This window comes from Rosa chinensis, chromosome 5 (genome assembly GCF_002994745.2).
Source record: "Rosa chinensis cultivar Old Blush chromosome 5, RchiOBHm-V2, whole genome shotgun sequence".
Lineage (NCBI taxonomy): Eukaryota > Viridiplantae > Streptophyta > Magnoliopsida > Rosales > Rosaceae > Rosa > Rosa chinensis.
This window is the reverse complement of record NC_037092.1, coordinates 79,327,516-79,343,616: the sequence shown is the minus strand read 5'-3', so window position 1 is coordinate 79,343,616 and position 16,101 is coordinate 79,327,516. Positions and strand designations below refer to the sequence as shown.

The 16,101-nt window shown below is 39.3% G+C and overlaps 2 protein-coding genes across 2 annotated transcripts; one reads left to right on the top strand and one right to left on the bottom strand.

The window, feature by feature from the left end:
* Positions 1-6,332: 6,332 nt before the first annotated feature.
* LOC112164171 lies at positions 6,333-6,797 on the bottom strand. The gene has a single exon (XM_024300402.1). It carries the CDS (start codon positions 6,795-6,797, stop codon positions 6,333-6,335), a length of 465 nt encoding a protein of 154 aa, XP_024156170.1.
* A 4,782-nt stretch (positions 6,798-11,579) lies between these two features.
* On the top strand, positions 11,580-12,044 carry LOC112164170. The gene has a single exon (XM_024300401.1). It carries the CDS (start codon positions 11,580-11,582, stop codon positions 12,042-12,044), a length of 465 nt encoding a protein of 154 aa, XP_024156169.1.
* The last annotated feature ends 4,057 nt before the right edge of the window (positions 12,045-16,101 follow it).

Here is a 16,101-nt window from a genome sequence, read left to right as displayed (position 1 = left end):
GGATCATTAGGCCAATGTTTCTCGGCCTAGCCCGACCAGTTAGAATAACGTGTTTGGGTCATACCAGGTCGCTAACGGGCTCATGTCGTGCCAGGCCGCTTTTAAATGTGCAGGGCTCGTGTCGTGCGCTGCCCTAGCGGCCCGTTTGCCACCTTTATTCGTAAGTATTGGGAGAAAGTGAATAAATGACATAGTATTCTTGTGATTCATATCGATGCTCTAAAAAACCTTAGGAAAAGAGGGTCAACTTCTGAGGCTTCCTACTCGTCCGGCAGCGACCGTGACGTTTAGGCAGGCCAATGGGGTGGTTCTGCTGGCGAATGGGTGTTTGGATACTAGTGCTTAGCGATGGATCTTTGGGAGTGCTACGCGCAAAGTTTTGGCAGGATTGTTTTTGGCATTGATTTTTCTAGTTATCACTTCTAAGGCGCGGTGGTTGTGCTTACAGGGGCGGTCTTTGACATAATGGGATGGATTTGGTTCTTGCTCCTCATCCATTCCATGTGAGACATCGGCCTCTGGTGATGCTGGGACGTTTTGAATGTCTTTCAGGTTGTTTGAATCTAGTCGGGTTCGAATCTACTGGGAATATTTAATGTTTGAAACTTTTAGGTTGTTGAAGTGGCGTTTCCGTCGAAGGGGATCTAGCGGTAAGGATTTTTTAGCTGTGTTGTTCAATGCAATCGGTGTGGGGACGAAGTGGTGACTGGGCTGAGGTTGAGCTGATCCTCTCTGGGCTTTGGGCTTGGACTCTTAGGGCTTCACAGGGTTGTTATGGTTTTAGATAGTTTTTTAGCTTATTTATTTCCAATAATTTCCTTTTTAGAGACCTATGCACTTTTGTTTTGTGCACCCTATTTATCTTGTTTGAGGCATCCTAGCAAATCTTCTAGATTAGAACTAAAAAGTGATTCAAGATATTTGTAATCATAGAGCAATAGATGTCTATAGATGTATATGACACTATGCATATTCCTACGTACCACTGTCGGTACTAGCTACCACATCTTACTGTTTGTCTATATATGACAGCGGGGAATGTAATGGTCATTCTGCCGTGTGATGAATGAAATTCACAATCCATTGGCCCACAGTTTTTAGTGCCAAACATTTTAGATAAATGTCAGAGGAAATTAAATCTTTGCCATTTTTCTCGTGTTTTTATATTGTGCTTCCATTCATGAATTCATTCAAACCCAATTAATGTTTAAGTTGTTTTATTGAATTGATTTACGTTTACTCAAGTGAAACAATGTTTGGTTACATCTATTCATCCTAGATGGATATATATGATACTATGATAGGTTGGAATTGCAATGTTACTTGTAATGTTACTGCTAAACATGCGTTGATCAAGTGATGTTAGTGCTAAACATCTTACTGAACTTATAGTTTTTCATTCCGCTGTGTCGCGTCCCATTCTTTTATGTTATTCTTACATCGGTTTGAAGATCTGATATTTATTTAAATCTCTAGATAATCATCTCTTTTAAATTTAGATACAAAACTAGCTACACTTTTTTATTATGATTGAAATTACCTTACACTTGTTGCACATAGAGCATCTTTAGCAATGCTAGCCATTTTTGAGTCAAATTTTAGCTAAAGTAGCTAAAAAGTCATTTTACAAATACGTCTGCATCAATGCACTATATTTTAGCTACTTTTGAATTTATGTTATTTTTTAAATAAAGATTAAATAGTTTAAATGTATTTATAAATTACATAAAATAATTTAAAATGAATGTTTTAAATTATAGAGAGTCTCATCTCGCTCTCTATATTTAGGAGCGAGATACCTAAAAGTTGTAATTGAGAGCTATTTAGAAGTCTGGTGCATCTGCTAAAATAGATGAAAAGCTAAACATACTTTCCAAAATAGCTAAGGAGTTAGAATAGAAAATCTCCTAAAGATGCTCTTATTATTTACAAAACACTTTTTATTTCCCTGAGTTTCCTTAGAAAATTATTGAGCATATGCCAAATAAAAGGTAGAAGTTTAGTCTTGTAAACCACCACAGGTGGTGGAGTTGGTAAAAGTCTCTAAGCGTGGAACTCTCACGCCTTGATTCAAATTCAGTTAACACTGATTGAAGTTTAATTCCTAGTTTATCTTTTGTGGCTAGGGGGAGGAAGCGTTTTGACATGACCTCCCGACACGGATTAGTCTTTGGCCTATAAAGCCGTTGAAGATGCCGTGTGATCTCGATCAAAGAAAAAAAATATTAGTCTTTTCATTTTTTAAGAAAGATACTGTTAATTACAATGTCAGATATTTAACTAAATTCACCATCACTTTTTCTACAAATTAACTGCGAACTGAGAAATTTAAAATGCACTCTCCACATTATTTCTTCAGAGGTGTTGGGGGATTTGTATGTCTCACAATTCAAAGCACACCTCTTTGTTTTTGAGAGGCAAATAACTTCTACTATAATAAATTCAAAATATATATATATATATATATATGGAAGAGATCACCAAACATTGTATAGAGATGGCTTAACCTCTTGCTCTTAGTTTCTCCTTCTTCACGTTGAGAGTCGATGGCAACTGTCTCTGCCTCTATGGGGCGCTTTTGCCTGGGTTTCATACTTAATTGGAGGTGTTCTCTTCTTTTTCTCACTCGCTTGCTTTTCCTTTTGTTGTGTCGTTGTGCATTGTTGTTTCTCTCCTCAAGCCCAAACTGCCTTTTTCTATATATGTTGTATTTAGTTCTCTTGATTTGTTTCTCTTTAGCACTTCGGCGCAGCTCTAAGGGTGTGGGGTGGGTGCTGCAGCACAAGGCCTTCGAAAATCGAAGTCTTCCAATTTTGTGACACCTCAGTTAAATTGTTATATATCTTGGAAATGTTACAATGGATTAGAATAGTGGTATAGTTCTGATGGCAGATTTGATGTGTTATTTATACTTTTTCGGGGCTGATTTTCATTCACATTTTCTCACTAGGCCTCTAAATGCTCAGGTTCAGCCTTGTTAGCACAGTTGTTCTCGTAGCCTGTGATCGTTTTCCTTCAGTCCCCAATTGTGTCTTCGCTCCTTGGAGTGTAGTCTTAAGCAGGATTGGCCATATAATCCACTTGGGTCTCTACCCGCTAGTGCAACGTTGGTCTGCTCATCCTTTGGGTGACTGGCCTTCTGATCCATGGTGGATCTGCCTAATCTTTTTCTTGCTTTGGTTTTTTGGTTTATGTTGGTGGCTAAAGCTCCTCTCCAGGTGATAAGCTATGGAGATTGTTGCACCTTGTTGGTGTATTTGGATTTAGGTTTCTTAGGCGTTCTTCAATTTCTTGCGGTTGCATCATCCAAGCTCTCTGACTTTGGTCGAATCGTCATCGTTCATGCTGGTTTGTTTTGGTTCATGGCGGTGCCATTACTTTGGCGTCTCTTTCTCTCTAAGGTTGTTGCTTGGGTATTTTGCTTTTGGTCCTGCCTAATTTGGACCTTGTTGTATTAAAAAAAGAAAAACAAAGAAAAAAAAACACAACACAATGGGCAATAAACAAGAAAAACAAGGGAAATTATTTTGTGGTTCCGGACTATCATGTGGCATTACCATGTGATGGTCCGAACATGTAGTGAAATAAACTATTAATTTCATATTCCATCTACTATTCACTGTCGAGCAAACCTAGGGTTTGAGCATAGAGATTGACGGCGACAGATCAGATTTAGCAGAGGCGGGATCTCTAGTTGTCCAGCAAGGTATTAGGGTGAGGCAGGGAAGCAGGTATGCGGCTTGGAGCAGGTATTCGAGTTTGTTGTTTTGAGGAGTAGAAGAGGAGTTGGCGCGACTTTGATTGGCTGAAGAGGAGGCTTCTACTGATTGCGGCGGCGGTTGGAATCGAGATCGAGAGGAATCTGGGTTTCTGATTGGTCGCTCAGTTTGGCCGATTGTGGTTTTTTGATCACTCAATTCCGGCCTTGATCGAGTTGCTGATCTGTGCTTGGTCACCGAAGGAAGGTGGTACTGATGCTGCGTTAGAGGGGTCGTCCGCCAGAAAGCATGGCGGCGGCGGTGACGACTAGCAGAGGTAGACTAGCTCCTGCTATTACTTTCTTGGGGAAATGATCATTTACCCGATTTTAGGCTAAAAATTGCCCACTTGCTCCACCAACTGTTTTTTAAACCCATTTACCCAAAACACTCTAAGGGATTATTTCCCCTTTACCCAATTAATTCTTTTTAATTTTCTTTTGAGACTTTTTTGCCCTCTCCTTCTTTTTCACTTAGAGGGAGAAGTCATCCTCCACCTTGCCGGCCTCCGACGACCGGTGACCGGAATCCGGCGACCGGTGACCGGAATCCTATGACCGTGACCGGAATCCGACGACCGGTGACCTGAATCCGGCAACCAGTCCATAATAATATCCAGTAACCATATTATTGCCCCCAGTAATCATATTATTACCCCCCAAAAATCATATTACTGCCTCCCAAAAATCATATTATTGCCTCCAAGAATCATATTATTTCCGTCCAGTGAATTGTAAACTCCCAAAACCAAAATGAATACACTACAGACACAATTGATCATATTATTGCCCCCCAGTAATCATATTACTGCCCCCCAATACACATAGTATTGCCTCCTAATAATCTGATTATTGCCTCCAATAGTCATATTATTTCCGTCCAGTGAATTGTATAAACTCCCAAAACCAAAATGAATACACTACAGACACAATTGATCATATTATTGCCCCCTAGTAATCATATTATTGCCCCCCAATACGCATAGTATTGCCTCATAGTAATCATATTATTGCCCTCAAGTGAACCAAAATGAATACACTAAAAACACAATTGATCCATTTATATGTTCAATTTTACACGTTAACTTTTTTTTCCTTCACCATTCTCGGAGTTCACACTGTAAAAAAAAAAAAAAAAAAAAAGATCTAGGCACCTAGAATTGCTCTGGGCACCAGATCAGAATGACTGGGGAGTGGGGACGAATCGGACCGGCAGATCTTGAACTCGATATCGGACAGGCAGGTCTTCAAGCTTTGGGCCGACGAGCTCGTCTCCTGCGGCTTCTTCCTCCACCGCACCACCGCCGACCTCAACCTCAACCACCTTGAGTCTTCGTCGCCGTCGGGTTACCCATGGAAGACCCGGCCAAGATTCGGATCGAGAAACAGATATGAGTTGTCCCAAATCCGCCAGAAAGGTTTCATCATCGTCATCGGCTTGCCGGGCGACGACTTCTGCAGTGAAGTCTTCACCGCCCTGGATCGGATTCTTGGGCTCCGACGCTCCAACGAGGAGGAGGAGGTGTGTGAGAGAGAGAGAGAGAGAGAGAGAGAGAGAGAGAGAGAGAGAGAGAGAGAGAGAGAGAGAGAGAGAGAGAGAGAGAGTCTGAGATAGAGTCCGTTAGGAGGAGAGAGAGAATTTTGTACTTTAATAATTTGATTGGGGGTGAAAATGTCATTTGTGATTAAATTGGGTAAATGGGGTCAAAAAACTCTTGGTGGAGCAAGTGGGCATTTTTTAGGTTAAAATTGGGTAAGTGGTCACGGCCCCTACTTTCTTAGATTGCCCCTGGACTAGGCCTGGGAATGGGCTTATGGGCTTGGTCTCAAGTTTGGGTTGTGGGGCCTAGCAAGAGATTGCAAGAGCTCTGACCCTTTTAAAGGGCAGGAGCCCGTAGTTGTGGTCTAGTTATTTTTTTACAATAAATGTTTATGCTGATAAGGATATCTCCACGAGCTTTCTGAAAGTGCCTAGCTTTAGCGTACCACAATTGCGTGCTCAGCTTCTGAAGGTAGTTAGTTAGATTGCTTGCAAGGCGAGATATGTTTTGTTGGTATAGACTACTCTATGTCATGATTGTCGAAACAGAGTAGTCGTTGTGTATTAATCTTATCTATGAATCAAGAGACATATAATATGTATGGTCTCTTTTATAACAAAAACAAATGTGATGGTCCGAGCTAATAATATTATTCGAATTTGATGGGAACCGTACATATGGTCAAAAATTAAATTAAAAGAGCAATAAAAAATTAATACAAATCACATGGATCAATGACATCAATCCAGACCATCACGTGTATCATGCTCCGGGACCATGTTATAATTTCCCACATAGTACAAGGTTCAAATCATGAGTTTGTTCACTATGTTATATTATGTCTTATTACTGTAATATATTTCATTTTTTGTTTTTCAAAAAATAAAAATAAAACAAAGAGTTTCCAAAGGGCTTCAAAATTTTTGGACATCGTTAAATTTAACATGATGACAAAAAGAAGCTCCCAGTTCAATATATTGTAATTAACTAATTTGTATGGATGGATTACATGAGCTAGTGTGCAATAAGATCAATTAGAAAGGAGAAGGAGCAACAAAGGCACATGTTTCCCAAATCTGCTCACTTCTTGGCAGTATCTCAGAAGCTTTTTCTTTTAGTTCCGGACGTGAGAGCAGAGTTTTCACTGACCGAATGTGACAATCATATCCCAAATGCAGAATGGCTTTGCAATTATCCGTAGTGACAGGTTCGCTTTTAAAAATTTTGGGCAAGATCTCTTCAGCATAATATCCTGTAATCTTACGTACACATTCATCTAACTTCTTATAAGATTGGTTAGGAGGCAACACATATTGACCGTTTTCATCATTAATGACAAAATTGTCAACCTGGATGCCAATAGGGCTCGCCGCAACATCCTCAGAAATTTGATAAACAACCTCATATTCTTGAGCTTCTGCAAATGATGACATGAATAGTGCTACACTTACTAACACCAAACCTACCTTGACAAACACATTTTGATCAACTCTAGCCATTCTTAAAGCCAAACGTGCAATTTGTGCTTAATTAACTGTGCTAATGCAAGGTTGTTTTGTTTGATGTTGGACAAAAGGTTTTCAGTGGTTTATTTTATAGTGCTTTCATGGGTTGAGTTAATCCGATTCCTCTTTATTGTTCGGTTTTGCTTGAATTGAATGATCTACTTTATTGTTCGGTTTTGCTTGAATTGAATTATCTACGTTCCTTATTGATTTCTTAACTCTTGGGTTTAATTACCGGTCAAACTATAACTCAACCAATTAGATTTAAACTTTCTGCTATGTTGGTTTTCCTATATATTGTTATGGTTTTAACACAATCGTCTAGTAATCAAGTAATCATCTCAACAAATGCAATAGTCTTAGACGATCTTAGGAACCTCATTGCAAAAAAGGAAATTGGTTTTTGCAATTGTTTCATTCAAAGCTCTCTTTACTTTTCACGGAATAGACACAAAAAAACAGAGAGTGACCCGAAAAAAATTGCAAGTTATTTTGCTCTAGAATATAAGTAGCTGAAAGGGAAACAATGGTATATCCCGATCTGGTGGCGTTGCAGAGGAAGGACTCTGTGCTACGAATCTGTCTAATTCACTATGTGAGGCGAAGGGCTTGGGCTCGGAGGGAGTTTCGGTTCTCGCCAGAGTTGTCTGTAGAGCTGGAGTTTCAGTATGAAAGATGCCATGGGATCTGTAAGGACTGTGGTTTCTTTTATCATGTTGGTGCGGATTGCGACAAGGGTTTGGTGTCGCCGGTGGTTGCTGGGCCGGTGCAGGTGACTGTCGTCCGAGATGGTGACGCTCGTGGTTCCCAGGCCAACTGGAACTGGTTTGGATCCTTAGGGCCTGGTGGAGGTTGAGGCTCTCGGAGCTGGTGCTGCGATCTTCTTGGCGTGCGGGAAACGCAGGCAATCCTAGTTTCAAACTAGGGTCAACTGTGGGGCTAAGAGGCAATGGGCCGTGTGGGCCTGTGGGACAGGCTGCTGGGCTCAATGAAATTATGGGGTTCGAAAAAAAGATTTTGGGCTTGCACAAATCACGTGAGGATGATTGGGCTGAGGCTGGGAAGCGGTTGAAGTTGGCAGTTGGGCCAATGGATTTTGGTGACGGATTGGTGGAGGTTTCTGTTGCTGTGGGAAAGGTGCCGAAGAAGAAGGGTCGTCCTCATGGTCATCGGAACAAGCCCAAGCCTGTACCATCTCTGGAGATGGCTGTCGTGGAGGAAGATACCCCTCTCCTAGAGGGTTAGGTTTGTTGACCTATATTGGCCTTGTGGAAGCTTTTGTTGTGATACTTGCTGCGGTGTACACCATAATGGTCTTAGGCGTCAAAGCGGCATGATGGTTGCTTGCATGGTGTTGTGTAGGTCTATGCTTTTTCCTTGCTTTCCCTAATTTGTTTTCTCAGTTTGGATTTTGCTTTTGGACTTTTAGTTCGGTTTTTGCTTTATTTAGATTCTGTATTGCTCTTTGAGTTGTACTATGAAGGATTTTCGGATCCTTCTAGCTTGACCGAGTGAGGTCGTTGTTATTAATGGAACCAGATTCCGTTTCCCTCAAAAAAAAAAAATGGTATATCCCGATGATGGGAACGGATAGTCAAGTACTCCCTAGGACTCAAAGATGACAGGTTATGGATTCATCAACCTGATAATTCTTTTGCTCTTGCTAATTTAACAATGCTACACTTGCTAGGACCAAACCCACCATGGCAAACACATTGTTGTCAAACCGGGCCACAATTGAACACAATTGTAGTTTTAGTAATGCGTAGTTTTGTTTGATGTTTGAAAAAGGTTTTCGATGGTTTTACTGCTTTCTTGGGTTGAATTCTTACCCTTTTTATTGTTCAGTTTGGCTGTCAATAACCAAATGTTTATGGCTCCGTGGCTTCTGTCCAAATAAAGGATCCCCAAATAAAATGCCCTAGTCCTTAAAAGCTTAACCAAGATTTTCTTGAAATTCCCTGACCACACTTCAATTTAGGAATTGTCTTTTACTTGAAATCTCATATAGATGAGCTTAACACCCTCATTCTGAATGAAACTTGGTTTTCGGAAAAACAGCTTGCAAATGCAAAGCTTTATAGGCCTACAATCTTTCCCTACATTTTTGTTCTGCAATTTCATTTATCCACCAAAAATTTTATTTGTCTGGCCACTATCATTTAGAATTAATGAATCTGCATCTATTATTTCCGCAAAGAAACCATGAAATCGATAATTTTTTTTCCTGAATCAATTCTAAGCTGGATTGTGAATTTCATTCATCACACGGCAGAATGACCATTACATTCCCCGCTGTCATATATAGACAAACAGTTAGATGTGGTAGCTAATACCGATAGTGGTATGTAGGAATAGGCATAGTGTCATATACATCTATAGACATCTATTGCTCTATGATTACAAATATCTTGAATCATTTTTTAGTTCTAATCTAGAAGATTTGCTAGGACGCCTGAAACAAGATAAATATGGTGCACAAAACAAAAGTGCATAGGTCCCTAAAAAGGAAATTATTGGAAATAAATAAGCTAAAAACTATCTAAAACCATAACAAACCTGTGAAGCCCTAAGAGTCCAAGCCCAAAGCCCAGAGAGGATCAGCTCAACCCCAGCCCAGTCATCACTTCGTCCCCACACCAATTGCATTGAACAACACAGCTAAAAACCATCCTCACCGCTAGATCCCCCTTCGACGGAAACGCCACTTCGACAACCTAAAAGTTTCAAACGTTAAATATTCAAAGTAGATCGGAACCCGACTAGATTCAAACAACCTGAAAGACATTCAAAATGTCCCAGCATCACCAGAGGCCGATGTCTCACATGGAATTGATGAGGAGCAAGAACCAAATCCATCCCATTATGTCAAAGACCGCCCCTGTAAGCACAACCACCGCGCCTTAGAAGTGATAACTAGAAAAACCAATGCCAAAAACAATCCAGCCAAAACTTTGAGCGTAGCACTCCCAAAGATCCATCGCTAAGCACTAGTATCCAAACACCCATTCGGCAGCAGACCCACACCATTGGCCTGCCTAAACGTCACGGCCGCTGCCGGACGAGTAGTAATCCGCAGAAGTTGACCCTCTTTTCCTAAGGTTTTTTAGAGCATCGATATGAATCACAAGAATACTATGTCATTTATTCACTTTCTCCCAATACTTACGAATAAGGTGGCAAACGGGCCGCTAGGGCAGAGCACGGCACAAGCCCTGCACATTTAAAAGCGGCCTGGCATGACATGAGCCCGTTAGTGACCTGGTATGACCCAAACACGTTATTCTAACTGGTCGGGCTACGCCGAGAAACATTGGCCTAATGACCTGGCTTGTCCAAAGCCTGTTATGGACCCGACACGGCCCGAGCACGACGTATTGCAGGTCGCCGCCTAGCCCGTTTCTATAATGTAATTCTTTTTAATAATATAAAGATAATATATAATTTGTAAACAATAAACTTATAACATTAAATTTTAAAGAATAGTTTTCATGGTACATGTAGCAACTATTTAATGAATATTTTTCGTTTCTATAGTATAATATTTGTTATATTTTTATAATATAAAGATAATATATAATATATAATTTATAGGCAATAAACTTATTACATTAAATTTTAATGAATAGTTTCTGGTAGTACATGAGTTACAACTCGTATTTATAATACCGGGCTCGACTAATTTTAATTTTCGGCACGATACAAAAGGTACAACCCTTTTATTGGCCCGACACGAGCACGGCTTGGCACGTTGTGGGCATAGGTCGTAGGCCGGATTGGGCTTAATGTCTTAGTATATAGGCCGGCCCGAAGCCCCATTAAGTGGGTTGGGATGGCATGTTTGCCACCTCCACTGACGAAACATAAGAGATATTGATCAATCGAGAATTAAATGTACTTCAATAAATGGATAGTTATGACAACATTTTGTCTTAAGTGATCCATCAACTATTTAATACTCATGAAAAACTGAAAGAAGATCTCAAATGAACAATCTCTTTACATTATGTTTTAAACATGAACTATTCAAATAATGAAACTGTAAAATAAGAATACGTTAATGCCCCCCAAATTCAATGCGTTCTTATTCTGCTAGCTCCATAGAATTTAGATTCTATTTCGTTCCTGGTGGTCGGTACCTATAGCCTAATATGGTTGGGCTTAAAGCTAGGAAAGTAGCAAACACAGATTGACAACTTGGAGCTAGCTAGCAACAATAATGCATGTTTGTGAAAAGCTTCTTGAGGATCGATGACACATATACTGTTCGGATCGAACTACCTAGCCAGAAGATTTTACCAATTCAAATTCTGTGATATACTGAATGAAACTAGTTTGATGTAATGGTCATTATGCCGTGTGATGAATGAAACTAGGGTCAACTGTGGGGCCTGGTAGAGGTTGAGGCTCTGGGAGCTGGTGCTGCGATCTTCTTGGTGCGCGGGCGATCCTAGTTTCAAACTAGGGTCAACTGTAGCACTAACATCACTTGATCAAGTGATACTGTTAAACATCCCACATGTTTAGCAATAACATTGCAATTCCAACCTACCATAGTATCATATATATATATATATATATATCCATCTAGGATGAATAGTTGTAACCAAACATTGTTTCACTTGAGTAAACGTAAATCAATTCAATAAAACAACTTAAACATTAATTGGGTTTGAATGAATTCATGAATGGAAGCACAATATAAAAACACGAGAAAAATGGCAAAGATTTAATTTCCTCCGACATTTATCTAAAGTTAGTTGTCTTCAATTTAACATGGCAAGATTAGTCATGGTTGGTTTGGTCTTTGCAAGTGTATCATTGCTCATGTCATCTGCAGCAGCTCAAGTTCCTGATTATGACTATCTACCCGATGAGTCCATTACCCGTACTAGCTTTGAAGATGATGAAGCCTACGCTCCAGTTACGATCGAGTATGGGTTTCCACCAGAGCCGTTCCGTGGATATTATGACAATTTAGACCAATGTGAAGACAACGTCAACCTGAATTGTGTTAAAGAGATTTACCGCGGTATGTTCAAAACCGAGCCTCTTAATAAGAACTGTTGCAAGAACCTTGTGCAGATGGGATATGGCTGTCACAGTAGGTTAGCGAAACTTGTGAACCCGAGAAATAAAGCAAAAGCTTCCATGGCATTGGTTACGAGTGTGCAGATTTGGCAAAAGTGTGTCTCAGTTGTTGAAACTGGTCGATTCCCTGCTGTTCCTGCTCCTTTCTAATCTCATCTTGTTGTATATCAGTATATCACAGAATTTGAATTGGTAGAATCTTCTGGCTAGGTAGTTCGATCGGAACAGTATATGTGTCATCGATCCTCAAGAAGCTTTTCACAAACATGCATTATTGTTGCTAGCTAGCTCCAAGTTGTCAATATGTGTTTGCTTCTTTCCTAGCTTTAAGCCCAACCATATTAGGCTATAGGTACCGACCACCAGGAACGAAATAGAATCTAAATTCTATGGAGCTTGCAGAATAACAACGCATTGAATTGGGGGGCCATTAACGTATTCTTATTTTACAGTTTCATTATTTGAATAGTTCATGTTTAAAACATAATGTAAAGAGATTGTACATTTGAGATTTTAATTCTTTCAGTTTTTCATGAGTATTAAATGGCATGGTTGATGGATCACTTAAGACAAAATGTTGTCATAACTATCCATTTATTAAAGTACATTTAATTCTCGATTGATCAATATCTCTTATGTTTTGTGACTAGAGGTGGCAAACATGCCAGCCCAACTCACTTAATGGGGCTTCGGGCCGGCCTATATACTAAAACATTAAGCCCAATCCGGCCTACGGCCTAAGTTCACAACGTGCCAAGCCGTGCTCGTGTCGGGCCAATAAAAGGGTTGTACCTTTTGTATCGTGCCTAAAATTAAAATTAGTCGAGCCCAGTATTATAAATACGAGTTGTAACTCATGTGCTACCAGAAACTATTCATTAAAATTTAATGTAATAAGTTTATTGTCTATAAATTATATATTATATATTATCTTTACATTATAAAAAATATAACAAATATTGTACTATAGAAACGAAAAATATTCATTAAATAGTTGCAACATGTACCATGAAAACTATTCTTTAAAATTTAATGTTATAAGTTTATTGTTTACAAATTATATATTATCTTTATATTATTAAAAGGAATTACATTATAGAAACGGGCTAGGCGGCGACTTGCAATACGTCGTGCTCTGGCCGTGTCGGATCCATAACGGGCTTTGGCCAAGCCGGATCATTAGGCCAATGTTTCTCGGCCTAGCCCGACCAGTTAGAATAACGTGTTTGGGTCATACCAGGTCGCTAACGGGCTCATGTCGTGCCAGGCCGCTTTTAAATGTGCAGGGCTCGTGTCGTGCGCTGCCCTAGCGGCCCGTTTGCCACCTTTATTCGTAAGTATTGGGAGAAAGTGAATAAATGACATAGTATTCTTGTGATTCATATCGATGCTCTAAAAACCTTAGGAAAAGAGGGTCAACTTCTGAGGCTTCCTACTCGTCCGGCAGCGACCGTGACGTTTAGGCAGGCCAATGGGGTGGTTCTGCTGGCGAATGGGTGTTTGGATACTAGTGCTTAGCGATGGATCTTTGGGAGTGCTACGCGCAAAGTTTTGGCAGGATTGTTTTTGGCATTGATTTTTCTAGTTATCACTTCTAAGGCGCGGTGGTTGTGCTTACAGGGGCGGTCTTTGACATAATGGGATGGATTTGGTTCTTGCTCCTCATCCATTCCATGTGAGACATCGGCCTCTGGTGATGCTGGGACGTTTTGAATGTCTTTCAGGTTGTTTGAATCTAGTCGGGTTCGAATCTACTGGGAATATTTAATGTTTGAAACTTTTAGGTTGTTGAAGTGGCGTTTCCGTCGAAGGGGGATCTAGCGGTAAGGATTTTTTTAGCTGTGTTGTTCAATGCAATCGGTGTGGGGACGAAGTGGTGACTGGGCTGAGGTTGAGCTGATCCTCTCTGGGCTTTGGGCTTGGACTCTTAGGGCTTCACAGGGTTGTTATGGTTTTAGATAGTTTTTTAGCTTATTTATTTCCAATAATTTCCTTTTTAGAGACCTATGCACTTTTGTTTTGTGCACCCTATTTATCTTGTTTGAGGCATCCTAGCAAATCTTCTAGATTAGAACTAAAAAGTGATTCAAGATATTTGTAATCATAGAGCAATAGATGTCTATAGATGTATATGACACTATGCATATTCCTACGTACCACTGTCGGTACTAGCTACCACATCTTACTGTTTGTCTATATATGACAGCGGGGAATGTAATGGTCATTCTGCCGTGTGATGAATGAAATTCACAATCCATTGGCCCACAGTTTTTAGTGCCAAACATTTTAGATAAATGTCAGAGGAAATTAAATCTTTGCCATTTTTCTCGTGTTTTTATATTGTGCTTCCATTCATGAATTCATTCAAACCCAATTAATGTTTAAGTTGTTTTATTGAATTGATTTACGTTTACTCAAGTGAAACAATGTTTGGTTACATCTATTCATCCTAGATGGATATATATGATACTATGATAGGTTGGAATTGCAATGTTACTTGTAATGTTACTGCTAAACATGCGTTGATCAAGTGATGTTAGTGCTAAACATCTTACTGAACTTATAGTTTTTCATTCCGCTGTGTCGCGTCCCATTCTTTTATGTTATTCTTACATCGGTTTGAAGATCTGATATTTATTTAAATCTCTAGATAATCATCTCTTTTAAATTTAGATACAAAACTAGCTACACTTTTTTATTATGATTGAAATTACCTTACACTTGTTGCACATAGAGCATCTTTAGCAATGCTAGCCATTTTTGAGTCAAATTTTAGCTAAAGTAGCTAAAAAGTCATTTTACAAATACGTCTGCATCAATGCACTATATTTTAGCTACTTTTGAATTTATGTTATTTTTTAAATAAAGATTAAATAGTTTAAATGTATTTATAAATTACATAAAATAATTTAAAATGAATGTTTTAAATTATAGAGAGTCTCATCTCGCTCTCTATATTTAGGAGCGAGATACCTAAAAGTTGTAATTGAGAGCTATTTAGAAGTCTGGTGCATCTGCTAAAATAGATGAAAAGCTAAACATACTTTCCAAAATAGCTAAGGAGTTAGAATAGAAAATCTCCTAAAGATGCTCTTATTATTTACAAAACACTTTTTATTTCCCTGAGTTTCCTTAGAAAATTATTGAGCATATGCCAAATAAAAGGTAGAAGTTTAGTCTTGTAAACCACCACAGGTGGTGGAGTTGGTAAAAGTCTCTAAGCGTGGAACTCTCACGCCTTGATTCAAATTCAGTTAACACTGATTGAAGTTTAATTCCTAGTTTATCTTTTGTGGCTAGGGGGAGGAAGCGTTTTGACATGACCTCCCGACACGGATTAGTCTTTGGCCTATAAAGCCGTTGAAGATGCCGTGTGATCTCGATCAAAGAAAAAAAATATTAGTCTTTTCATTTTTTAAGAAAGATACTGTTAATTACAATGTCAGATATTTAACTAAATTCACCATCACTTTTTCTACAAATTAACTGCGAACTGAGAAATTTAAAATGCACTCTCCACATTATTTCTTCAGAGGTGTTGGGGATTTGTATGTCTCACAATTCAAAGCACACCTCTTTGTTTTTGAGAGGCAAATAACTTCTACTATAATAAATTCAAAATATATATATATATATATATATGGAAGAGATCACCAAACATTGTATAGAGATGGCTTAACCTCTTGCTCTTAGTTTCTCCTTCTTCACGTTGAGAGTCGATGGCAACTGTCTCTGCCTCTATGGGGCGCTTTTGCCTGGGTTTCATACTTAATTGGAGGTGTTCTCTTCTTTTTCTCACTCGCTTGCTTTTCCTTTTGTTGTGTCGTTGTGCATTGTTGTTTCTCTCCTCAAGCCCAAACTGCCTTTTTCTATATATGTTGTATTTAGTTCTCTTGATTTGTTTCTCTTTAGCACTTCGGCGCAGCTCTAAGGGTGTGGGGTGGGTGCTGCAGCACAAGGCCTTCGAAAATCGAAGTCTTCCAATTTTGTGACACCTCAGTTAAATTGTTATATATCTTGGAAATGTTACAATGGATTAGAATAGTGGTATAGTTCTGATGGCAGATTTGATGTGTTATTTATACTTTTTCGGGGCTGATTTTCATTCACATTTTCTCACTAGGCCTCTAAATGCTCAGGTTCAGCCTTGTTAGCACAGTTGTTCTCGTAGCCTGTGATCGTTTTCCTTCAGTCCCCAATTGTGTCT

What these genes read in the sequence shown, in the direction of transcription:
- LOC112164170 (XM_024300401.1), top strand. Translation starts at nt 11,580, where the DNA reads ATGGCAAGATTAGTCATGGTTGGTTTGGTCTTTGCAAGTGTATCATTG.
- LOC112164171 (XM_024300402.1), bottom strand. Translation starts at nt 6,797, where the DNA reads ATGGCTAGAGTTGATCAAAATGTGTTTGTCAAGGTAGGTTTGGTGTTA.